The sequence below is a fragment of the Puma concolor genome, chromosome B3 (genome assembly GCF_028749965.1).
Source record: "Puma concolor isolate L17-30 chromosome B3, mPumCon1.1.hap2, whole genome shotgun sequence".
NCBI classification, from domain to species: Eukaryota; Metazoa; Chordata; class Mammalia; order Carnivora; family Felidae; genus Puma; species Puma concolor.
The window spans coordinates 43,044,355-43,070,710 of NC_141672.1; the positions used below are offsets into that span (position 1 = coordinate 43,044,355).

Consider the following 26,356-nt stretch of genomic DNA (forward strand, 5'->3'; position numbering starts at 1 on the left):
TCTATTTGTTTAATGGGAACCATTACAAGCAGAACTGTCCAAAAGGTTATTCCAAAGAAAAATAGGTTCTAAAGTGAAACCTAAAAAGCATTTCAGTAACCAAATATCTGAGAGAAGCTTGAGGACCTGACAAAAGAAACGTGTGCGGGGGTGCCCGGGTGGCTCAGTCGGTTGAGCATCCGACTTCGGCTCAGGTCATGATCTCGCGGTTCGTGAGTTCGAGCCCTGCATCAGGCTGGAGCCTGGAGCCTGCTTCAGATTCTGTGTCTCCCTCCCTCTCTCTCTCTGCCCCATCCCCACTCATGCTCTGTCTCTCTCTGTCTTAAAAATAAATAAAAAATTAAAAAAAAAAAAAAAAAGAAACGTGTGCAGAAGGCTGACCCATTTCCATGTGTTCTTGCAGCTTCTGTCTTCATTGAGAAGAAATCCTCCAACTCTTCCTAAATTCCCCAGGCAGTGGAACCTACTAGAAGATTAAGGAATTCTTTATTGCTCTTGAGTAGTTCTTAACCTTGAATATACATTTTAATCACCTGGGAAGGTCTTTTTTATTTTTGAATACCAATGCCCAGGCCCTATCCCAGATCAATGAGATCAGAATCCCTGAGAACACAACGCAGGCATTTTTAAAGCTCCCAGAGGCTCTAATGTGCAGCCAGCGCTGAGACCCACTAAGTAACCTACAAAAATGCTGAGGAAAATCAAGGATGACCATGCTTACCATGTGTTTGACCTTCAGTTGTGAAAGAAAAAAAAATGTTCAGGGAGACAAGTTTTCTTTTTTGCTAATCCTAGGCAACCCCTCTCATTGAGCTTACCCTCTAGTGCAAGATGCTTAAATTCCTCCAGATAATGACACCTACCATGACTGAGCTCTTATCTGGTGCCAGGCACTGTGCTGAGCACCACTCCCCACATTATCGATAATCCCCATTATCCTGCAACACAAGTATTAAGCCCATTTACCCGGGCAGCCATGAAGAGGGGCTAAGGTGCCCCTATCATAGAGCATGAAGAAAGCGGAACTGGGACCTATGTATTTCAAAGTTACCCTTTTGCTTTCTTTTAATTTTATTTTTAAAAAAAAAATTTTTTTTTCAACGTTTATTTATTTTTGGGACAGAGAGAGACAGAGCATGAACGGGGGAGGGGCAGAGAGAGAGGGAGACACAGAATCGGAAGCAGGCTCCAGGCTCTGAGCCATCAGCCCAGAGCCCGACGCGGGGCTCGAACTCACGGACCGCGAGATCGTGACCTGGCTGAAGTCGGACGCTTAACCGACTGCGCCACCCAGGCGCCCCTCTTTTAATTTTATAGATTTGTGCTTTGAAAGGTAATCTAATCACATTTCACAGGTTTAAAAAGTAGAAAGGTTTATAAGGTATATAAAAAGTAAACCTCACTCATAATTTCTTCCTGTCACAACTGAAGTTCAAATACACAGAGGCTTCAGTCATCCTCGACTCCATCAATGAGCTTATCACCCGGCTACTCAATCCCTCTCCCTGGAGACAAACAGCAGTTTCTCATGGATTCTTCCAAGGATATTTAATGCATACATAAGCAAATATATGTATGTGAGTTTATGTGTGTGTACACACCATCTATTTGGATTCTTCCCCACCCCATTTTGAATGACACGGTTTTTTTCATTTTAACAATATTTCTCAGAGACAATTCCACATGGACACATAAACGTTTACGGTTCTTTTTTGTACTACATAGTATTCCATTGTATAGATTTGCCATTACTTTTTTAGTTAGGCTCTTATTGATAGGCATTAGATTGCTGCCAATTATTTGTGGTTATTAAAAAATTGGTATGAACAGCCTTGAGTAACATCATTTCATAATTAGAGATAATTTATACCCACAGAATAAATTCTTAGATGTCAAGTCATGCTCTTTCCACTATTCCATGCTGCCTCAGGATTCTAAGAAACAACTCAGACTCACAATGATTCATATTTTAAATTGCTTTATTTAAAAATTTTACCGAAGTACCCAAATTATGCTTTTTACTTTAACAAAAAATTAGAAATCATTTTTCAGAATATGCTCAAAAACCAAAATAGTAGGAGACATGGTTTTACGCCAGAGAAAAATGACTTCAAAACCAGTGGCACAAGTATTATGCTGGTTCTCACTTCCCTTTCAGAAGGTATCTGCTCCTGAGGACTCCGTGTCCCCCTGGATGTTGCTAACGCTCAGAGACTGAGAGCAGTCCTCCGGCTTCACCGCGGGCAGCGTCACAGACATCTTGGCAGGTGACGTCTGTGAAGTGAAAAGTGGGACTGTTTTACCACCTGTAAAAAAGGAGAAACTCATTCAGCTAAATAAGCATGTCCTGAGCATTTATGTGTTTTAAACTTTCTTAAATAATACGGGGGGGATCAAAACAAGGATTGCATATGAGGTCATTTCTTTTCTCAAGGAGCTCAGAACTTGTCCGAAATGAACCACACCTTCCCTCTTTCCGCTCCCACCCCTAGACAATTATAGACCACATTTTAAAAGTATGTTACAATCTCAACTTTTATGCCCTCCCCTGCAACATTCATATGGTGAAATGTTAATGCCTGACATGACTACACTATAGTCATAGTATTAGGAGGTGGAGGCTTGGGAGGTACTTAGGTCATGAAGGTGCAGCCCTCACAAATAGAATTTATAAAAGAGAGCCTGTTAGCCCCTTCCACCATGAGAAGGCAATCACTATGAACCAGGAAGAGGCGACTTGATTTTGGACCCCTGGCCTCCAGAACCGTGAGAAATAAAATTTCTGTTGTTTATAAGCCACCTGGTTGGTAGTGTTTTGTTACGGCAGCCAGAGTGGACTAAGACAGTACCCAAATGCCAAAAGTTGTGGTACACATGACAGATGCCAGGCAAGACCAAGTAGGGTGAGAGCCTAGACCTACCCTCTTACTGAGTAACCTTGACAAAATGTTTCACACTCAGAATTTCAGTTCTCCTATGTTAATAGTACCGACCTTGCAGCGTGTAATGAGGATAGAATAGTCTCAGTAAAGAGCTTGACAACAGAGCTCGGCACTTAGTAAGTGCTCAAAAACTAAGAGTTACCAGCACCACTGGACGGTACTATTTAATATAGTACTATCACTACAATTACCATCAAGTAAACAGTGAAGCCCAATTCAAAAACACACTGGAACAGCCCTAAAATAAGGGTTTGCTATTAAAGTTACAAAAAGAACGTGATTTTTTTTTTTTAAAGCCATGATGTGAACCATCTGAAAACCATCTGAAGTCAAAGGTTTCCAAGGCACTTCACTCTTTTTCCTACTCCTAAAAAATGGACACTCAACTCATGTCATTAATGCTCATTTCTGAGTGTCTAAGAGTGCTGTGCTATTAGCTAACAGAAGTGATAGAAGGAAAGCAACATCAAAAGAAAAAATAATAAAGTGATCATTCAAATATCATTGACATTTGACTTTGGAAAGCATTTTTCCTTGTAAAATAGACTTTTCTTCATTATCTCTACATTTAGCCAAATACAAAAAAAAGCTTCCACCCCGTGGATTGAGACTAGTGGGAGGCAATATAGAAGCTAGCTGGTGGCAGAGGAGACCCAGTCGGGGATGAAGAATTCATTAGTATGTTAAAAAAAAAAAAATCCAGATTTGACTGTAAATGTCGTCTATCTGCCTATACCCTAATTCACTTCTTTACGTTTAAAGCACACTGCCTAAGAATATGAAGAATGCCAACTTGGTATTATTTAAGACCACAAAGATCCTCATTTCAAATTTTATGGTCTTACCATATATACCTAAGAATAATAAGTGTCTTAAAAACAAATTATCTTTAACAATCTTAGAGAAATCTGTGAGTCAAGAGTCGTAGTCATTTTTCTAAAGCTCCTTTATATTTTTCAAGTAGTTTTCACAGTAGTAAAGTGGATTCTCTGTTACATTTTTATAGGGACCACAGTAAAAGTAGACAGTTCTGGAGATTTCAATGATGACTCAATCACAGCTGTCCAAGAAAATCGGAATACTTGTAAAAGCCAAATTCCTTTCATTTTAGGAAGTCTTATAAAGGCTTTTAATATTATACCATTCCTTTTTGTTACTTGTGTCGAATTCATTTTTTTTTTAATAAAAGAGGGTAAGGTAATAAGATTTGGCATCATTATAGCAACATCATAAACTGTAATACCATAGTATAATCTTTTAAGAAGAAAACAATTTTGATGTCAACTTAAATAGAATAAACTTTTACATAAGAAAAGGCTTTTTGAAATTTAGCTTTGTCGGGATATGCTAAAAACTAAAATTAAGACACAATAAGAACCGCTTTTGAAAAAGATCAAAAGGGGCACCTGGGTGGCTCAATTGGTTGATCGTCTGACTCTTGGTTTTGGCTCAGGTCATGATCCCAAGGTCATGGACTTGAGCCCTGTGTCGGCCTCCACATTCAGTGTGCACAAAACCAAGAGAAGTATCTAAAATCAGAGCTTACTTCCTCAATAAAGTAAAAACTAACAGAGCATAACTAAAGCCAAAAGCAAAATTAATTTTCAGCCCAATGTTCAATGTTATCTTCCCCCAATTAGTCAGAAAAAATCCATTCCTTTAGTTGCTTGCATAGCTGTCAAAAATCAAACTGATACCAGATATTCGTCTTTTCTCTGTTATCTGATGTCACAAAACTGCTTTATATGTACCTTTATTTTCTGTTATGTGCAGTAAATTACTGATTAAATTGCTCAATGATGTAACAAGAGCTATAACTATTTTTTTTTCAGATCTTGAAGAAATTTACAAGTCTCAGAGAACATATTAAATTTGCAGCCACTAAAGTTATGCTATTTTTTGTAGTTAATGCCTCATATTTACACAGCAATTCAAAATTTTACAAAGATCTTGTTCCCATCATCTTCTCTCATCCTGACAGTAATTCTGAGAGACAGACAAGGCGACTGATGCCCAGAGACATTAAAGTGGGTTTTTTCAAACCATATTCTCACTAGCTAAACATCTCTACTAGCCTATTGTATGTGTGGAGCTGAGATGGTGCTGAGAGATTCACAGATGAAAAAGAAATAGTCCTCATCCTCAAGAAGCTCATAACCTAGGAGTGGCGACAGACATGTATAGTGATACTTAGTTTAAATGAAGTCGAAGTAGCAGTTGAAGTAGGATTTAAAAGAAAAAGGAAAAGAGAACAAAATTAAGTCCATGTAAAGTCAGCATGTTGAAGGAACTCTGTTCTGCTGTCCAAGTATTGATGGGATTGGAGGAATGAATGGTGAGAGAGGAAGGCTGTAAAGGAAGGTCAGGGTCAAGTTCTGTAAATGATGATGAGTCACAAAAGATTCTGAAGACAGAAGTAAGATGACCAGATGCAGTTTAGAAAAGAGAATTCCAACAGCTGCGTGGAAAATAAGGAGGGAGGAGAGAGATCTATGGAAACAGTCCATGTAAAAACTGATGATACTTGCCAGTGGAAAGAGGTATTTTGGAGAGAGACTCAGAACTAATGAAGAATTGAGTATGGCTCTGAAATTACAGGGTTAGTTGACTAACATAGGCAGTAAGAAGAACACAAACAAGCTTGAGGCTACGGTGGTATACAGAGGTGTGGAGATACTGGGATTAGTTATATACCTGATGAGTGTGGATGCCTATAAGATGTGTGAATGGACTTTTCCAGCAGGCAACTGGAATCAAAGGTGCCAAAGACTGTAAGGCAGTTTTAGAGACAGAATTAGCAGTCATCTATATAGAGAAAATAATTAGAATAATGAGAACAGTAATCACCTAGGAGAGAAAACAGAGAAGGGAAATGAAGACAAAACTATAAGGAAGGACAAAGAAAGGTGAAAGAAGAGAAAATAAAGAAAAACAAAAGGGAATGTCAGAGAGATAAGTAGAAAGAGACCCAAGAATGAAGAGTCACACAAAGTAACAGATGGTTTTCAAAAAACAAAAAAAAAAAACAAGTCTACTATAATTCATCTAATTAATTCACAACTGGCAGTGTTGAGGTAACTCATTGCTTTTTGTCCTGTATCAAGTATCTTCATTACCCAAAATACATTACTTTTAAAGGTGGTTAAAATAAATCCCATTGATGTAATATGCAATGGGAGGGGCAGGCAAGGAGAGGAGCAGTGATGACGTTTCAAGCTTTCAAGTCCCTTTATGATAGGTCAAGTCTGGGGCCCAAATGAGATCTACTGTCCAGTCACTTGGGAACTGTCCCATCCAAATTGTCAGTGTGAGGCTTCTGGAATAGGGCAGAGCTGGGCTCATCCATCTATCCAGTCAACAAATATCGACTGAGCACTGACTATGTGCCAGGCACCATTCCAGATTCTGGAGATTCAGCAGTGAAGAAAACAAAAGCTCCGATCTCACTGCCACCACCTTCCAGCTGAGTGTAGGGCAAATGACAAACAAGTAAGGAAATAAACATAGAACATGTCAGGAGGTGATAAGTGCTATAAAGAAAAATAGGTGATGGCTAAGAGGGGTAGTGAGTGATAACAGACTCTGGGAAAGTTATGTAACTTCTGCAAACCCTAGTTTCCTCATCTTTTAAAGATAAGAGTTACCTTCTTCAGGAGTGGGGGGTTTATGAGGATTAAATGAGATAATGCACACGCAGTGTTCTGTATAGTGCTGGCACATAGAAAGCACTCAAAATGGATTAGCTCTTACTTTTACATAACTGGAAACAACTATCCTAAGAGGCAATGGCCCTCAGGATGGACTGAAAAAGGCAATCTGCTTTAGAGGGGATTACAAATGTTTCAGTGAAATGCACTAAGAAAAAAACCCCATAGCTCCAGAAGGCCTCCAAATAGTTATGCTATTTCAACTCTAGTAATTGTGTGTTAGTCAATGAGTTGAGTCAATAAAATGCACCATTTTATCTAAAGTGTTTGTAAATGTGCATTTTGGAAAGACTTTTTGAAGTGTTCATTTACACAGGTTAAACAGTCGTTTTGAACTTTAAAAGAGAACTTTTAGACGGGGAGCATTTTTAAAAATCACTTTGATGACTGTTACCAGGCAAAAGCAGTAACCTTCATATCCAGTTATGGTCCTCACAGAATTTAATTTTTTTTTTTTAAAGAAAAAAGACATCATATCTTAATAAATCATCATTAAATCAAACATACATTTTCTACCTATATTAAATGTAGTTTGATGCTTTTAAAGTTTGACTTTAAAAATTTCCACAGTCATGTCGTTACTCTATGACGTAATTGTTTCAACAGCTGTTTTCAGAGTTTTTTTTTAAAGAGACTACTCCTTGATTCCATGTACGTCATTTAACTTGGCATACATTTAAGCTGGGATACCATTGAGTCAGACAGTGTATTTGAAGCTTCCTAAGACATATTTTAATATATCTTTTAGATGTTTGAAATTCAATTATTTTTGCTTTAATAATATTTCAAATTCATAAAAAAATTTTGTTTGATATTAGATTTCTAAGACTAAGGAACAGAAAAGTTAAAACTAATTTTTTCTGAGTAATACAAGTAATAATACAGGATTTTTTAAAGTTATTTATTTATTTAGAGAGAGAGAGTGTGTGTGAGCACAAGTGGGGGAGGAACAGAGAGAGAGAGAGAGAGAGAGAGAGAGAGAATCCCAAATAGGCTCTGCACTGTTAGCGCAGATCCAGACGCAGGGTTCGAACTCATGAACCGTTGAGATCGTGACCTGAGCTGAAATTAAGAGTCAGACGCTCAACTGACTGAGCCACCCAGGCACCCCAATAATATAGAATTTTTAATGCCCACTTAAGATTTTCCCTATGAAGTTGTGTTTTATGTGCAAAAGAAATTTTTGCCTATATGTTGTACGTATATTTCTAAAAATATGCCTAACGCTGTAAAAGCTTTTTGGGTTTAGATAATGCATTTCATCAGCAGGTTTCAGATTCTGACTCTAATCCTCAAACATTTGGCAATCCATTATTCTATCTGTGTCACTTGCAAACTGAGAGGAATCCAAACAAAGCATTCTCTCCTAACACATGAGACAAGCAGAGAAAGAAGGAAAAGTTTCTTTAACAGCTTTATAGAAGAAGAGTATAGCATCTCAAACTCTTCATTCAGATTAAGTAACACACAAGGCACAAGTGATATATACGAATCTGTGGCATTCTTCTGTGATATGATGAATAGATAGCTGAATGACTTTAAATTGTTTGGATTTGGGTTTTTCTACATGAAAACAAAGATTGGTTTCTTATAAACTACAAATTTAAAAGTAAAATTAAAAAGGAAACAAATGTAATCGTCTTTAATCCATGTACATAAAGGATCTTAAGCATGGATGAATGACCGGGATCTGCGAATGCCCTGAAAAATTATGAAGTTATTTTCACACAAGTACAGTGTGGGAGGGAAACAGATGGTCATAGCTTTCAGTTCTCTAAAGGGATCGGTGCCCCGCAAATATTTAAGAACCACTGACTTAAAGGATATTCCAGCCCCATGTGCAAGTGAATCACATTCTTTGAGCTGTTTTTCCAGCACTAGAGGTGAAATACAGGAATTCCTGTCCTGTTAATTGTGGATGCCTTATTCTCTCTGAAGATAATTTGGTAATTTGCACTTACCAAACTGCACTGTAATTATTTATGAGTCTGTCACTTGCTCTGAGTAATATACCCCTTAAGAGCATGGACTGGGACTTCTAGTCTTTGCTGTCTGACTAGGACAGTAGGTACACAGTAAGTATCTGTGGCCTTATCATCTCAATCGTTATTTGCTTGTGGGTCTGTTCCTGTTGAACATGTGCTTCAGCAGGACAGTGACTTTGTCTTATTTACCTCCGCATTCTACAAAGCTTTAGCATAATGGTAAGCACACAGCGGGCCTTGCAATGATTGCTGAACCAAACTGATCGGCTTCCACCTCAGCAGTCTGTGGTTTCTCCTTAACAGCTTGCTTACATTCGCAGCGACCAGATCCTGTCTTTAAAATCAGCCCTGAGTTCCAGCAACGCAGTTGCTTCCCAGCTGTCTGTGAAAATGTTACAGTATTTCAGCTGTATTTTTATTGAGCTCTTGAAGCATTTTTCCTGTCCACCCTGGGCTCATCTACTCTCCCTTTAATTCCTTGTTTAAGCAGCTGCTAAACTATCCTGCTGTATTCAATTCTCCTCACATACTTACCCCGGCTCTACAGATTTTGCAGCACCATAGCTTCAGTGCTTGAGAACAAATACTACGAGTCTATATGAAGAAGGTGCCTGGTCATTTGATGTGAAGTACAGTATGTGATATCTTATTTACCTGTGCTTTCCAGAATTAGTCCCTGTTCAACACTTCTTGTCTTACTTTCATGTTTAAAAGGGTGATTTAAAATGCTGCCCTCGTCTCATTCCAAAATCTGTTCTAGACATAGAAATCCTATTGCATGTTTTACGTTTACCATTGCTTCTGTTTTTAAAATGAATTGACAAATGCTTATTTTGAAATGTATAATTTAGGATACAGATAAAGCAGTGCCTATAGGAAGAATAAATGTATTGGCACCTGTAAAAACAACTCCAATTCTTTTTCCTCTAGAAAGCAATAGTTAATGTGAAAGGTTTGTTTCTTCTTATGCCAGGTTCCAGCTGCTTCACTTTGTTTAAAACTGACTTCAAAGTTTAAACACTGTCCTGTCCCAACAAATAACCTCCCCCAGATGGAATTATCTTGAGTACTATCCTTAGTGCTCTGAATACCACACCTGCAGCCTTTTAATTCAACATTTTATAAACTTTCCAAAGGGAAATGAAACATTTTTTTCTGTCCTCTAACTTATGCTTTTTGCAGGGCTGAGTTTAGCACAGGGAGTTCTATTACCGGGGGTGAGTTTACAGATATTTGAGAAGAATCTAAAAAGGTGTAATTAGTATCTCAACTGTGCTGATTATTATGAAAGAAAGCATAAGAAAATGGAAAATCTGAAGAGCTCCAAGTTCAACAACTTTTAATGTAAAAATCTTACCTGTAAATACAGATGCGAGGTACAGATTGGGCTCCATTTGTGTCCGATCCGTATCACCTGATGAAGCTACATTGAAATTTTTTTCATAAGAAAATCCATTAGGCCTAGAAATAACTATGATTCCTTCCTATTCACTAAAAAGAACACAAACTACATGCACTCCCACAGTTACTCTCATAAAACCAGGTAAATAGAAGCCTGATCTAATGGCCTTAATATAAAAAAGGAAGTCAAACAGCTGAATTTTAATCATTACCAATCAAAAAAAAAAACCCACCTTACCTAATGGATTATTTTCTCTATGCATCAAAAACGAGGGAAAGGGGGAAATGAAGAATCATTAGAGAATTTGCAATTTGTATTAACTAAGAGAAACTCATGGACCATTTCTTCCAAGGTTAAAAGTTTTTGCAGATTCTCTTACTTAGGGATTTAATGGTTACAAAAAGAAGTTTAGAATCTCCCTTCACCTGGGCCAGTCTGGGGCATCCTGCCCAACACAATCTATGTGAAGCAGCCAGTAATGTTGTCAGAGAACACAGAAGGCCAGTACACTGTTACACCAAAGCCGAATTTTAATATCAAAATGAAGTAGGCTGGGGAAAAACTATGGCTAGGGAGTTATGAAGTCAACTTAAATAACTGAAGAAAGAAACCTGTAGCACATGTGGTTCTCTAGCCCACAAGGCACGCTGGGCACCAAGGGCTTGTGCCCGTGTTAATGGCATGCTGTGAACCTGTGCTCTGCAACACAATCGATAACTATCAATATTTGTTATTTCAAACAAATCTTTAGGGCAGAATGATTTGGAAAAAATTGAAAGATGGTATAATCAGTATTTTCTGGTTTTCTCTAAAAATCAGCATCTCTCAAGTTTCCTTTACTTCACAAAAATTTCAGTGGATTTGGAAGAAGATATTTAAATGAACATTATTTTAAGCAATGCATCATTGATTAAAGCAAGCAATAGATTCTCACTGGTGACAAACATTCATGTCAGCTATTGTAATCATCCTGTTGGAAATCTAAAAATTAAGTATGTCAAAAAATTAAATGTAATACAGATGAATGAAGAAAAAAAGCTTACAAAGAATGGTTTTAGAAGAAAATATAGTTTTATGAGGTAAGATTGTGGGCAAATACAAGTTATCTGTTATATTGACAATCTGCAAATAGACCAAAATTAAACATCCAACTCTGATATTGTTTTAAAATAATCTTTACATGTATGAAAAGTGCTTATTATGATGTTACTATATAAACACTGTCTATTTTCACTTCCTACTCTGCCTCTAAGTTTCTGAGAAAGAGGGAGAGGTTACTGCTTGGCCCCTTTACAGCTACCTTTCCGATTTTACACAGCACCTATAGTACAAAGGTGGCCACAATGGTACCAATCAGTCCCACCTCAGAGGCCCCTTCCGTTGAAGAACCACTTCGTGTGTGTGTGTGTGTGTGTGTGTGTGTGTGTGTGTGTGTGTGTAGCAAGTAAAATTAAGTGGCAGCCTGCTCTGAAGTGATTGCTTCAAGGCCCAGAATTTAAACTTCTCTATTGTGTTATAGTAAGAAAAAGCAACGTCATCCCCTTTTATACCAAACAGAGCTGGGTAGAAACTAAGAAAAGAAAAAGGAGATCTACCATAGGTCTAGCTAGGATTCCATTAAAATTTTTTTTTATGTGTCCATCATTATTATAGGAGGTGTTGTAAAAACCACAAGGAAGAGTAAGACAGTCTTAATCCTCTTTAACCATAAAGACAAAACTACAGAGTTGACAGTAGTGAGCAAATCTCCCAATTAATACTCCTGTTCTACCTCAAGTATAAGGGATTTTAAAGACTAACAATTAATTGAGCTCTCTGCCTGTTAACATCATACCACTTCTAGCTGTTAATGTTTCCATTCTGTAACTCAAATTCTTCTTCTATTCTTGGTAACTTCTCTTTGCCTCTTCTTGTTCTAGTGCCTTCTTTTTTTATTCTCTTTAAGAAAGTGCTATATATTGTACCTGGCTGGCTTTGGAGAAAGGAGCTGTGAAACCTCTTCTAAACAGCGATTTTCAACAGGATTGGGGTAGGGAGAAGGGAAAATCTGAATCGCTTTTGGGGCTTTTTCTAACAAGGCCTCCCTTCCATTCTGATAGGTCCACCCTCCAAAGGAGGTGTTCTCCCTCAATGGGACTTGCCGCTGCAATGAAACACCTCGGAATTCTTAACAACCTAAATGTGAATTTTATACACTGCATAGTCTTTGCAATAAAAAGGAGTATGTTTTCTAATATTCAGATTCTTTGCTTAACAAAAACATTTTCCTGAAACTTACAAAAACAACAGCTTATTTCTGCTTTATTAAAACAATGAATTTTAACTCAAAAAAGAATAACTGTTTCATTACTCCAAACCAAAGCATACTTAAGTCATTTCTTTATATCCAACAAAGCAGCGTTAGTAAAAACATCCAAATGGAAATAATATGCTAAATCTGTTATTATTTTTAAGATGTGCCTTCAGTAAGTCATTTCATAGGCTGAAGTGATTTACTGCAGCGCTGGGATTTTCATAAAAGAAAAGAAAAAATAAATGGTTTGCCTCCATTATTCTTCCTTATTTTCCCTAAGATGCCTAATTCAGTCCTTTATGTATAGTTGTTCAAGAAATAGCCAGCCGACCAATGTTTCTGAAACCTTTATATCATACGGATATACTACTCTGTGATCTTTTAGAAGTCATTTTCTGGAAAAAAAAAAAAAAACGCCCATTTTATTCTATTCAGTCTACACTGTAGTATGAAAGATAAAAAAAAAAAAAAAAGTTGCAAGTAACTGACAAGCAGACACGATATTCAAGAGTCAGCTGTAAGCCAGTAGCTAAGAGCACAAACCTGGAAGCTAAACTGCCTGAATGCAAATCACCGTACCAATGGGGGCTAGCTGTGACCCCTGGGAGAAATACCACCACTTGGTGGGATATTACCATTTTGTGCTTCAATTTCTTCTTCTATCTCATGGGTTTCTTATGATCATTAACACAGATTATATATGTAAATAACAGAGCAGTGCTGACATTTATTACTCAACAAATGGTAGTTTTATTATTTTGTGGCTTGTGATTATTTCGAAATAGTTTTGGACAGGGAGATTTTTGTTAAAGAAAAAGCAACTTTGCTGCTCATATATTACAGCAGTAGAGCTGCAAGGGATCCCCGAGATCGTCTTATCCTTGCTAAGATGGTAATCAAGATTCAGAAAGATTAACTGACAAATCAAGGTGACATATTAGTAAGAGGGACTGAGCCCAAAGCAAAACAGTTCTTTCATCACCTCCCAACTTTTTCATACTCTTCTACTAGGCTATGTCTTCAGATATTGAGACCTGTCAGAACAATCAGAAATTCTCTCTACTACTTTTAAGAAAATTACCAAGGAAGGAAACATAGTATAATGTTTTAAGATTTAAGAGCACAGCCTTTGCTTTCAGAGTTGGACTGCATTTGATTCCCAGTTCTGTCATCTATTAGCTATGTGTTCTAGGGCAAAATACATCAAGTCTCCGAGCCTCAGGTTCCTCAGATACATAATGAGAATAGTATGATCTACCTAACCGGGTTGATGATGGCTCTTAGCAGAGTACCTCACATACAGGAAGTATACACAGATGGTACCTACTATGTGTGGTTGATATTATAAATGTAAACAAAACTCTGCCCAAAGTGGGAGACAGTCTTGATTCCTATAATAATTTCTCCTAACAGTAAAAAAATAAAATAAAATAAAATAAAATAAAATAAAATAAAATAAAATAAAATAAAAAAGTCACTATCTCAGTATCAGAGTCATCTATTGTCATCTGTCCCTTTAACAAGTAGCTGCCTCATAATTCACACTTGCTGGGTGAGGGGGTTCACTGAAAAGGTGAGTACTGTGCCTTGCAGGTGAGGATTCAAACACACTGTATACCCTGGCCAACGTGATTTAAAACTGCTTCCCAAACTTGTTGTCTCTTACACTTCCTCATCCTACTGCTCAAAAGTGAAGAAACATAACACTCATTGGTATTTAAGTCAAAGGCTGAGAAGGGAAATTTTCCAAATATTTGATCTACAAATTTCTATGGAACTTAGCAGTGGATAAAGCTAAATAAAAAATTGAGTCACAAATAACCTAAGCATATAATTTATCCTTTTAAATGTGTTAACCTTTATCTAAATGTTTAAAGATATCATGACATCAAAACAAGTGATCTGAAATGGAACCCAAGGCTGGGAAAGCAGGGACACTGCTGAAAAAGCTTTAAATGAGGACACACACTGGTTACTAGGCTATGGTAGCACTTGTATACTATGCTTCTCCCAAACACTCACCTTAGTTCAATACTTCAGCTTTTTATCTAAATGGGCACTCAAAATCTTGTAGCTACATGGTGCCCACTTGAAAGGAGGCCACATTGTTATAATTCTTTTCTTTCTTTTTATTACATGTTATTGTATTTCACAAGGTGGTATTTAAAAGGATAGCAACCCGGGCTTTACAATGTTTGTACTCTTGTATTTACAATTTTTTTATTATTGGCTTGAAAGTTTATCTTTTGGTTTTTAATACTACCTTTATTTTTATTTTTTTTTTTTTATTTTATTTATTTTTTTTTTTAAATTTTTTTTTCAACGTTTATTTATTTTTGGGACAGAGAGAGACAGAGCATGAACGGGGGAGGGGCAGAGAGAGAGGGAGACACAGAATCGGAAACAGGCTCCAGGCTCTGAGCCATCAGCCCAGAGCCCGACGTGGGGCTCGAACTCACGGACCGTGAGATCTTGACCTGGTTGAAGTCGGACGCTTAACCGACTGCGCCACCCAGGCGCCCCTAATACTACCTTTAGTAAGAATCACCACTACAGCAATACTTAAATCTATACATTATTATTTTAGATTATGATTTTAAATAAATTCTCTATGGATTATTTAAGAAAACTGCATGGCACTATATGGCTGTTAAGGATATAAAGTTGAAGGCGTCAAATAATAAATTTTTTAGCCCACAAAGCAAGAGTTTTTTAAATGGGTGCCATCCAGAATATGAAACAAAAGCTAATATGGAGAAATCTAAAATGAATAATGTTTAGAATACCTGGATGTTGTATACCAATTTGAGTTCACTGGGGAAAAAAGGGACCATTATTAGAGTAGTTAAAAAAATATAAAAAGAAATTAACACCTTTTAAACAAATAATCTGGCCAGATTAAGTTACTCATTGGCCGCCTATCTAACATGTATACCATTCTCTCCAATAATAGCATTTTAGAAATCATATCTTGGCAGCGTAAAAGCTTATAGTCAACTGCCAAGGAGGTGACTGGTAATTTAAAAAATAGATGACCTACCTACCTGAATGCAGACCAAGCTTTATTTGAATGACATACATTTAATTATTAAAGCTCACTAAAAACCATTTAAGTACTTGCATGTATTGCTGTGTGGTGTTATGACAGAGTTCCTACCTTTTAGGGGCAGGAATGTCTAGAGGAACATTCCAGCATTAAAATTTGGTTGAGAACTGAGAGTTAGAGTAGACAATTTTATCTACGGTGCACTTCCTGTTGGTTGAATAGCCTGTGACACAGCTACTAAAACAAATTCCTGTCAGATAATTCTTTATAAAAGCATGCCGTAATGGTTTGAAAACAAAAAGAATCTTAAAAATTACAATAGGCTTGCCTCGTGAAAGAAGCCGTACATTCTGTGTGATTTCATTTATTTACAGTAGAAAACTAAGAGGACTAGTCACAGGACGGTGGTTATCCTTGAGGGGTGGAGGCTGTAACAAAGGCAACATGAGGGGGCTGTTGGGGGGTGGGGTGCTGGCGATGTTCTGTTTCCCCGAGCTGGGTATGGATTACACAAGTGAGCTTCGTTTTGGGAAATTCTTTCAGCTGTACACTCATGCTATGTGTATTTCTCTGTGTATATACTATACTTCTGTTGAAATTGAAAAAACAAAACAAAACAAAACAAAACCCAGTAGATTAGTTTCAGCAATTGAAAGGTGATTGCTTCACAGTTTTGAACTGTTTTCCAACAATTGGAACAGCCAAATAACTAATTTTACCAGCCGTTAACACCAAGTGAATAGTTGCTAACTCACAGGCCATACTGCTAATGACCAAGACAAATTCCTTTCTGTTTCTTTTCTTAAAACCTTGAAATACCAGGGAGCTGAAATTATTCAGAAGCGGAAGGTGAATTTTGTTGTTGTTGTTGCTGTAGTTGGGACTCCACAGGACTTACTACTTACGGGATACTTGATGCTCTGTGACAATTAGCTACTCAATGTATTTGAAATCATAAACTAATACCATTTTACCTAATCTTGAAAACATTTCTAAAACATTAATACCTTCTGTAAAAGTCATTTAATTCTTTTTTGGTGCAAAAGAGTTTTGCTGTTACACTTTATGAAGCAATGTGACATCAGAGCTACATTTAAACACAACTCTTGGGGCGCCTGGGTGGCTCAGTCGGTTAAGCGTCCGACTTCAGCTCAGGTCATGATCTCGCGGTCCGTGAGTTCAAGCTCCGCATCGGGCTCTGTGCTGACACTCAGAGCCTGGAGCCTGTTTCAGATTCTGTGTCTCCCTCTCTCTCTGCCCCTCCCCCGTTCATGCTCTGTCTCTCTCTGTCTCAAAAATAAATAAATAACATTTATAAAAAAATAAAAAAATAAAGAAATAAAAAAAACTCAACTCTTATTGAACAATAACTCGTACAACTTTAATGACACACGGCCACAGATTGTTACAAAAGGTCACTGTTATCCCATTCTTGTAAGTGACATCTGATGGCTAACAAAACTGGAGGCAAAGTAACTCCCTAATAGTTACTAAGCACTTTGAACCCAAGTGCTTCTACAGTTTGCATACAGAACATCTGTTTTCCGAGATGGAGATCCTTCCTAAATATGAAAACTTCTCCAGGGGCACCTGGGTGGCTCAGTCGGTTGAGCGGCCAACTTCGGCTCAAGTCATGATCTCGCGGTCTGTGAGTTGGAGCCCCGCGTCAGGCTCCGTGCTGACAGCTCAGAGCCTGGAGCCTGTTTTGGATTCTGCGTCTCCCTCTCTCTGACCCTCCCCCATTCATGCTCTGTCTCTCTCTGTCTCAAAAATAAATAAACGTTAAAAAAAAAATAAAAAAAAAAAACTTCTCCATATTACAGCCTGTGACGATCACTAAAATGACACCGTATTATCTGTGTAGATTTTATAGCAGATTTTTGCCATATCTAGCCATTCCTAACTAAATTTGAAAACAAAAATTAAATGTGACATGGTGACCAGTTTACTTCCCCAAGGCCAGGCCGGGTACCTTTTGAAAAAGAGTGAAAGAATGAAAAATGAGCTTTCAAATCCAGGAAGCCACTAGAAAATAAAAACACCACCATTCCAGATCCTAAAATTAGAGCTTTAAGGACTTTCTGTTGACTAGTAAGTTTTTGGGGGGAGGAGGTGGGGGGGTAGGGTGGACTCCTGCTCACTGTACACACGACACCAATGGGAATAAGGGCCAGTCCAAGTTCTACGTTACCATCACTCTGGGTAATAGCTCCAAGCTGCGAGGCACAGCTGTATAGGCCCTGCCAGCAAGGCCATCGCAGCCGTGCTTTGATAGCGTGGGGCCCTGAAGTGTCAGGATATAGAGAAGGCAGCAGTTGTTGGCTGTGAAAACAGTCTGATACAAACCAGATGGGAACTTACTAGATGGGCAACACAAAGGAAAACAATTGGCTCATTCAACAAAGTCAGGCCCCTGCCCCAGAGAATTCACAGAAGACAATAACAGTCACCCAGAGTTGATGCAAACAAGAAACAGCCATGTGGTTACAGTTTAAAGAATTGTTTTTTCTCAGACTAAACAAAGTTTTGATTTCTAATTCTTGTATTCATTAATTGTAGTTTGGTGAACGAGCCTTTCTGTCTAAGACAAATATTTCATTTATATAATATATACTTTTGTGACACCAAGAGAAATACATGGGGACATAGAAACTAATTTTGTGCTGTTTCCTACAAAGTGTTATGAACATAGGGTAATCTCTTTCAAGAAACTGGAAAACCTAGAGAGTGACTGCTCGTGCTGATGCAGCGATTAGAAAATACCCAACGTAGTATTTCCATGACTTCCTAAGTCTGATTTGTTTTGATGTAGGCAGAATGACACAAAAGGCAATAATCACAAGGTTCTCAGAAGTACATTTCTACCTAAATAATTTTTTCTGACTTCATTACATGGGAAGTATTATGGCAATTATATTCACGGGGAAAAAGAGCCAGCATTCTCCCTAACCTGACTGTGTGAATCTCCTCACACTAAAAAGTGCCAGTTGACAAGTACAACCGAGAATAACAATTAGATTTTAGGGCACCTTTTTGGCAATGACATTTCACTTAAAGACTTCTATGTGTTGCACAACAGAGTAATTTGTTCTGGTATTTGAAAACATAGTATATAGCATTCTAGCTTAAAATAATTCACAGCTGCATCCTCCCGCCTCTCCGCCCCCCCCCCCTACTGGAAATCCCAGCACAACTTGGGCCTCTGCATTTACCACTAATTACAAAATACACCCAAGAAAGCCTTCTACCTGTAATCATCATTCTTTGGTGATGGATAGGAGCCTATCGAGGAAGCTGAAAATAACAGTATTTTCATGCACATGTTTGAACATATCTTATAATGAAGTAATCCTGTTTTGTTTTGTACATTTGTAACAAAAAACAATGAGGTTTCACAGAATTGTGAAAATTAATGTTGCACCTGAGACACAGCTCACATTTCCAATTTACATGGGCTGTATTTCCAGACTTTTCACTAACTCTTCCTGCCCTAAAAACTGAGGTCAAACACTTAGAGATAACTTTCCTGTTGCATGAGATCTTTCATCCCTGGCAAGGTAATTCTGAAGTAGACCAGAGAAACAGAAGTGGGTAACAACTTGGTGTGTGGAGGCTGATGCCGTCGTAAGCATTTCCAGCCATATGCATTTCCCCTTGCTCTCTGCTGCATACACATTCACACCTTTTTTTTTTTTTTTTTAGGTCTAAATTAGTGTGTGGCAATCGTGCTGGATAACTGACCATTTTGACTAAATTTACTCATCAAATCCAAGAAATCGGTCTCTGCTTATATTACAAGCTGAATTCCCCTGCAAAAAGCAGGAAAGGAAAAACTAAAAAGGGTTATTTATTGAAGTGTTACATAGAGGAAATTAAGAATAAATGTGTCAGTTCTGCTAAAACTTTGTTAAAATTTTTCTCAGCACATGGAATCAACTCTCTCACATAATGATTAACAGAGGCAGTTTGTCTTGGGCTTATCAGTAAATGTATTTGTTAGACCCTGGGTTAGCTTATGAAAAAAAAATAGGTTGTTACCATTTCTATTATTAGGCGTACCGATAATTATTTTCACACTTCTTCAGAATCTGCCCATTTCTACCTTAATGGGATGCTTATATATATAAAGATATCAGCATAATGAATTGGCATAAATTTTCTAAGAAAAAAACAAGTAATTACATTTAAAAAGTTTTACTTCATAAATAGATCTTGACATGATTTCAGAGAGTAAGACAAGGGCCAAATCATGCAGGGTCTTTTAGGTCAAAGTGAGCAGTCTGGACTTTATTCTGATGCAAAAAGAAGTCTTTGGAGGTTTCTGAGCTGGGAGTCATGTGATCTGACTCATATTTTTAAAAGATCACTCTTGCTTTGAGTGGATAATAGACAAGAGGGGAGCAAAAATGTATACAGGAGAGAACAGTTGACAAATTTCTCAAGATAATACTAAGGTTGAAAAATGTTATGCTTAAAAAATCAACTGCACACCTGCAGAAGGCAGAAAACTTAGCTTGATATCAAGTCACTGAAAAAAACTCTTGGTCGGTTTTTTTTTTTTTTTTTTTAAATTTTTTTTTCAACGTTTATTTATTTTTGGGACAGAGAGAGACAGAGCATGAACGGGGAAGGGGCAGAGAGAGAGGGAGACACAGAATCGGAAACAGGCTCCAGGCTCTGAGCCATCAGCCCAGAGCCTGATGCGGGGCTCGAACTCACGGACCGCGAGATCGTGACCTGGCTGAAGTCGGACGCTTAACCGACTGCGCCACCCAGGCGCCCCTCTTGGTCGGTTTTATTGGAACACTGGAAACCACAGTATCGAGCAACAGTATTTAATAACGTCTGTAAACATTGAGATAATCTAAGAGAAGTGAGGTTAACCTCTCCGAACCTCTGCTTTCCCAACTGTATAATAAAAGTAACAACAATAAGAAGAAAAACATCTGTACATATTCACAAGTTTGCTGTGAGAATGAGAGCTACGCTACATGAGACTTCTTTGTCATCTGTAAAGCACCTGACAAATGTTGGTTTCATTGTTGTGTGTTTGGGGAAGAAACAGATCTACCATACTTGGTGATGACTGGGTTCTATCCCAGCAAAACTTTACACAAGACATACTGACGGGAGTATGGTCAAATTAGTAAGGAGCTTGGGAACAATATTATATAAGGAAGAGTAAAAGGAACATAACACACAGACTTTGGATTATGATTGCTGCCATCAAAAACTTGAAACACTGTCCCACTGAAAGACCTAACACCCAATAGGACAAAACTAGAACCAATAGTGAGAAGTTATGGAAAGGTGAATGTTAACACAGAAAGAATAATTAGTGCTTTCCAGCTGTAAAATGTATAGCAAACTAGCATGTTCCCTATACTGTGGGGTGATCATCTGTTCGGTCTAATTTCCCTTTTGCTGGCTCCCTCTCATTTCTCTCTTTAAATCTTGAAAGTGTCGGGATCTTAAACCTGGGATGCTTCTCTTCCCTTTCTGTACTCAGTCCTTAGGTCATCTCCTCCATACCCACAGCTTTAAATAGAGTCCACACAATCAACTCTCAGATTTACAACCCCAGTCCCAACCTCTTCCCTGAGCTCAAATAACAAACTGCCAACCCGATTCTTCACTTGGAGATTTATTAGGCTTCTCAAACTTCACATGCCCTATGCAGAATGACTGGTTTTCACCTCAGTCTTCCCAGTAAATGACACCATCATTCACCCGGTAACTTTTGGAAACTTAGGAGTAATTAATCCTTGCCTGTGCTATCTACTACACTACACATCTGATCCACTTTAATAAATAATTTTTGAAATGAACTCATTCTTCAGTAATTCTATCAGGTATACCATCAATATATAGAACCGGAACGTGACCACTGTGACACCCCCACCGGGGCCCATGCCACTACCATCTCCCATCTTGATTACCGCAAGTCTTCCGGTTGGTCTCCCTGTTCCCAGTACTGTCTTCCTATAGTGTGTTTTCCAGCTAGCTGCCAGGGTGATCTATTTAAAAATGTAAATTAGAATTTGCCATTCTCCTGCTCAAACCTTCCACAGGAATCTCATCATACTCAGAATAAAATCCAAATTCCTTCCCAGAGACTTACAGGGCTCCATGTGATCTGCCTACATTTCGTTTCTCATTTCCTATCACTGCCCCCCTTGCACACTCCCCTCCAGCCACGCTGGCCTTCTTGCTGGGTAAGAAACAGATCTACCATACTTAGTGATGACTGGGTTCTGTCCCAGCATAACTTTACGCAAGATATACTGACACATCAAGCTCATTCCCACCTCCAAACCTTCATTCTTCCTAATCCTTCTAGATGGAATACTAGAAGGGGGTTTTGCAAGATTTCCTCCTTCGGTTCATTCTCTGCAAATGCAACTCTTTCAAAAAAAACTTCTCCAACCAAATGTTTTAAAGCAGCAAACCACTCACCTTGTTCTCTTCATTATTCATGACCCTGCTTTATGACTTTTTAATTGACACTAGAAGTGCAAATCGCTATCGACGTTATTTTTTAAATAAATAAAGCAATACCTTTAAAAAATGTTTTCTTTTTATTTGGAAATAATATAAAACTTGGAGCAAAACTGCAAGAATAGTATAAAGAAAGAAAGCTCATATATCACTTACCCAGATTCACAACTGTTAACCTCTTCCCCTGTGTTTTAGGTTTGTGTGGTATTTATCCATGACTACATTCAGGTTATGCACTCTTGCGTAGAATACTACATGGAAATGTTGTGTCCTGCTCAGATATCCTACTTGGATAGCACACAGCGTTTATCTGCCCCCTATGGTAATATTAATTTTGACTGCCCAATCAATGTACTAGCTTTTGTTTTCCCTTTCAACTAATGAACCAATCTATGAGGAGATACTTAAAGACCACGCAAATATCCTTCTCCTCATTAAAACTTCCTTCTACATTTAGCATTCACTGAGGATTCTTGCCTGATCTAATCTTTACTAGGGTGGTTGCAAAACGCTGGCTTTCTAATATTAGTGCTCACTCCACATTTGTCTGTTGACACTTGGCATTCTTCTGTAAACCCTTTATTTTTTTCACAGCATTTATTGTCATCTGAAATTTTTGTATATTTATTTACTATTTATAGGGATTTCAACTTTTATGTTTACTACAGTATCCCAAGGTGGTGAACAGTACCTGGCACATAACAACTACTCAAGAGTGAATAAATGAATGAATGAATGAATGGAGAGAAAGAGAAAGAAAACTGTTAAAAAAAAAAAAAAAAGGCCCCTGCACTAGATGGGACAATAGAGTCAACTAATACATTTGATCCAATACACATTTACTGAGAACCTACCATATAAGGTGCTGTGCTATAGAATGTAGGTGGAGCAGGGATGAATGAAATAAGGTGACTGTGTCTAGGAAATTTCCTTCCTAGAGAAGGAGACAGGCTGTAAGAAAATACTCCTACAGAATATGACACTAATGAGGGCTAGAAGTGAAATATATGCCAAACGGTATGGGCCCTTCAAGGACACAGAATGGATCAAGAATGTCTATAGGGGATGGGGACGTTGTGTCAGAGGGCAGGGGAGGGGACAGTTCTAAGTAAAGACACAGAAAAAGGCATGGGGGTGGGGGTGGGATGGGAGCTCAGAAAATACAGGGAATAGGGGGATGAGGGGCTCAGAAGGAATAGAGTGAGGAGGTGTGTATGGCTATACATTACCTGAAGGATCATGAAGCCCATCCCTCATTCTGCAGATGAAAAATAAATGATCCTGCTTATTCTACACTCATTCCCTGTCCCATTTGCTTCTCCCTTTTCTCACCTGAGTGCCATCCCTAACCTCTTCTTTCCCTTCCTCCCCCTTCCCTCTCCACTATCTCCTTACCCCCCTTTTCCCTTCTTCTATTCCCTCCCTTTCTTTTCTTTTCTTCTCTCAGGATGACATCTTTCCCCCTCTCCCTCTGTCAAGAGTAGAATGAGGTGGGATCGAGGCTGCAGGTGGAAGTTACCTTTATAGAGGGAAAAAAGCATAGCTCTTTCTTCAACCCCAAAGTAAAAAATATGAAAAGACTAAAGTAGAGCTATAAGAATTTGGGGACAGAATAGCTATAAATCTTCACATTCGAAAGAATAGACCTCAGAAAAGCAAAAGCATGCATTAAAAGAGAACTGAGGGATAAACATGGGATTAAGGATTTGAGGTGAAGGGCTGGAATAGGTGCTATCTTGGAGTGAAGGTCAATATGAAATTAGTAAAAGAATTCCTGGGGAATGGCAAAAGTCCCAATCAAGCCCCACGGTTTGCTAACAGGCTATAATTAGACAAATAGCATCATCATCCTGCAGGATTTGGTGAGCAGAGAACAAAATCAGAGACCCTTGAAAGTAGGAGGAATGCAGAGTGGGGATTAGCATAGATCAAAGAGACATCAAGTCTTGCATGGTGATAAGACAGAACTGAAATGGGTCAACCACATAGGTCAGGCAAGATAGGAGGCCCCAGGAATAGCCAGTCAAGAGAAGTAAGACCAAGTAATTGGAGGTCCCACTACAGGTGGCAGAAAGAACACATGACCAAAGTGGTTCTGTTTAACTGAGTCACTAGCTACTTCACAGTATCTGCTCCAGTGTCCCATTATGCAAATTAGTCATGTTAGGGGAGGAAGGAAAAAAGAGGCATTAAGCTGTATAATGAATAAGACAATTATCCCTACACACTCCAAGGAGCACAACTGCTCATTATTCCAAATATATAGGCTTACCTTTGTTTACAGTTAGATGAGGAAGGCTAGGGCCGAAGGCAAAAATTTGGGGGCATTTTACATAAATAAAATCTTATTCTATAGAACATCAATAATAATAGTGGTAAAAAGCAAAATTATTATGGATAAGAAACTTTATTAACTTTTCTACATAATAAAATAAATTATGTAAGTACAGGGGTGCCTGGGTGGCTCAGTCAGTTAAGCATCCGACTTTGGCTCAGGTCATGATCTCACGGTTCATGAGTTCGAGCCCTGCATCGGGCTCTGTGCTGACAGCTTGGAGCCTGGAGTTTGTTTCAGAGTATGTGTCTCCCTCTCTCTCTCTGTCCCTCCTCCACTCATGTTCTGTCTCTCTCAAAAACGAAAAGAAGTTTTTTAAAAAGTAAAATTTAAAAAAATTATGTAAGTACAATAAAAAGGAAAAAAAAATGTTTACAAGAACAAAAAGGAAGGTTACTAGGGGTGACAATGAAATTATGTTGCCTTTTGCCATCAGAGGTGTATGGGGGGGGGGGTATTTCCTAAGAAATTTAGTCATTTTTAATACCTTGATGTGTACCTGATACTGCCCCTAATCTTTTTTAATATATTTTTTTAGTTTATTTATTTATTTTGAGAGAGAGAGCACAAGCAGGGGAGGGGCAGAGAAAGAGGCCAAGAGAGAATCCTAAGCAAGCTCCACACAGTCAGCGCAGAGCCCCACATGGGGCTCAAACCCATGAACCTCGAGATCATGACCTGAGCTGAACTCAAGAGTTGGTTGCCCAACCGACTGAGCCACCACCTTGGCACCCTTGCCTCTAATCTTAATCTTTACTTTTAATCAGGATGCCACAGCTCATATATAATTGTTGAGCTCTTGAGTTATCAGTTTCTCTCTTGGATTTAAAGATGAGAGAATTGCTGACAGAATGAATTTACTAAAATACTCACTTGCCAATAGATAGGATTACAGATTGGAAATCCCCTTGGTTTAATAAGCTTCAGTATATTTAGTTGCCCATCATGCAAGTCAATGGAAAGTTCTATAAAATAACCCAAGATTTTATATATATCTTCAATATATTCACTGGAGAGTGAAAAATTGTGTTGAAAATCAGTTTATCTCCCTAACACTGTACAGACATGTCCCATCTATAACATTTTCTTGCAAACATCCTTAAAGCTCAGGACCAATTAGAGGTTCAATTCCTAGCTGTTAAATAGGAGCTGATTACAACATGAGTATTCCAAAAGGAGAAGTGTCCTAGAGACAATCCTGCTAATCACAGCTAATATTTTCATAGCTCTTAATACGTGTCAGGTCCTATTCTAAGTGCACTGCATGTCTCTACTATATCAACACACACACACACAGACATTAAGTATCTTACCCAAGGTCACCAGCTAAGGATTAGCGGAGCTAGGATTTGAACCCAAGGCAGTCTGACTCCAGAGTACAAGCTTTATGTTGTAGTGCTTCTAATTCTATAGTAGAACAGAAGTCACAAGACTATCTGGAGTCATTAAGCAGTATTTCACAAAGGGTGGTCTTCCTCCTCCTGTATCAACACCAGGGATCCCAGTTAACATTCTGATTCTCAGGCCACACCTCAGGCAAACAATCAAATTCTCAGGGAGAGGTGGGGATCTAGATTGAATTCAGAGTGCCAGAGATTCCTATGTCTGTGAAGGTTTGACAACCACTGTATTAGAGACTAACAAAGAAACAATCTAGTAGTAGTTCATCCTGTAAGTATAGTAAGTCTATATTACTTCTCTATTCTAACTCATTCTGAATTGAAATAACCAAGCTTCTTTTTTTATTTAGGGTAGAAGTGGGTTAGTAGAATAATCTGTTAGTTGAAATAATCTATCTAATTTTGTTTTATTTATATAAAACTAAATTTGCCAAAAAATTAAAAGATTATTATATTGATTAGAAGAATAGCATTTATAACACATTAACTTAGAAGTGCAATTAGTGGGGCGCCTGGGTGGCGCAGTCGGTTAAGCGTCCGACTTCAGCCAGGTCACGATCTCACGGTCCGTGAGTTCGAGCCCCGCGTCAGGCTCTGGGCAGATGGCTCGGAGCCTGGAGCCTGTTTCCGATTCTGTGTCTCCTTCTCTCTCTCTGCCCCTCCCCCGTTCATGCTCTGTCTCTCTCTGTCCCAAAAATAAATAAAAACGTTGAAAAAATGAAAAAATAAAAAAATTTAAAAAGAACTG

At 38.3% G+C, this 26,356-nt stretch overlaps 1 protein-coding gene across 8 annotated transcripts in view; it reads right to left on the reverse strand.

Annotated features, from left to right (window-relative positions):
• Nucleotides 1–1,961: 1,961 nt before the first annotated feature.
• The window catches only part of KIAA0586 (KIAA0586 ortholog), a 114,329-nt gene continuing 89,934 nt past the window's right edge, over nucleotides 1,962–26,356 (reverse strand). For 5 of the 8 annotated variants that reach the window (XM_086709646.1, XM_086709648.1, XM_086709642.1 and 2 more), the window contains 2 exons: nucleotides 9,992–10,057; nucleotides 1,962–2,306 (listed from right to left, as the gene is read on the reverse strand). In XM_086709646.1, the coding sequence (XP_086565772.1) occupies nucleotides 2,155–2,306; nucleotides 9,992–10,057 (218 nt within the window). In that variant the 3' untranslated portion in view covers nucleotides 1,962–2,154. Of the gene's footprint in view, nucleotides 2,307–9,991; nucleotides 10,058–23,281; nucleotides 25,174–26,356 lie in introns of those variants that run through there. The other 3 variants (XM_086709645.1, XM_086709643.1, XM_086709644.1) reach the window with 2 other exon arrangements.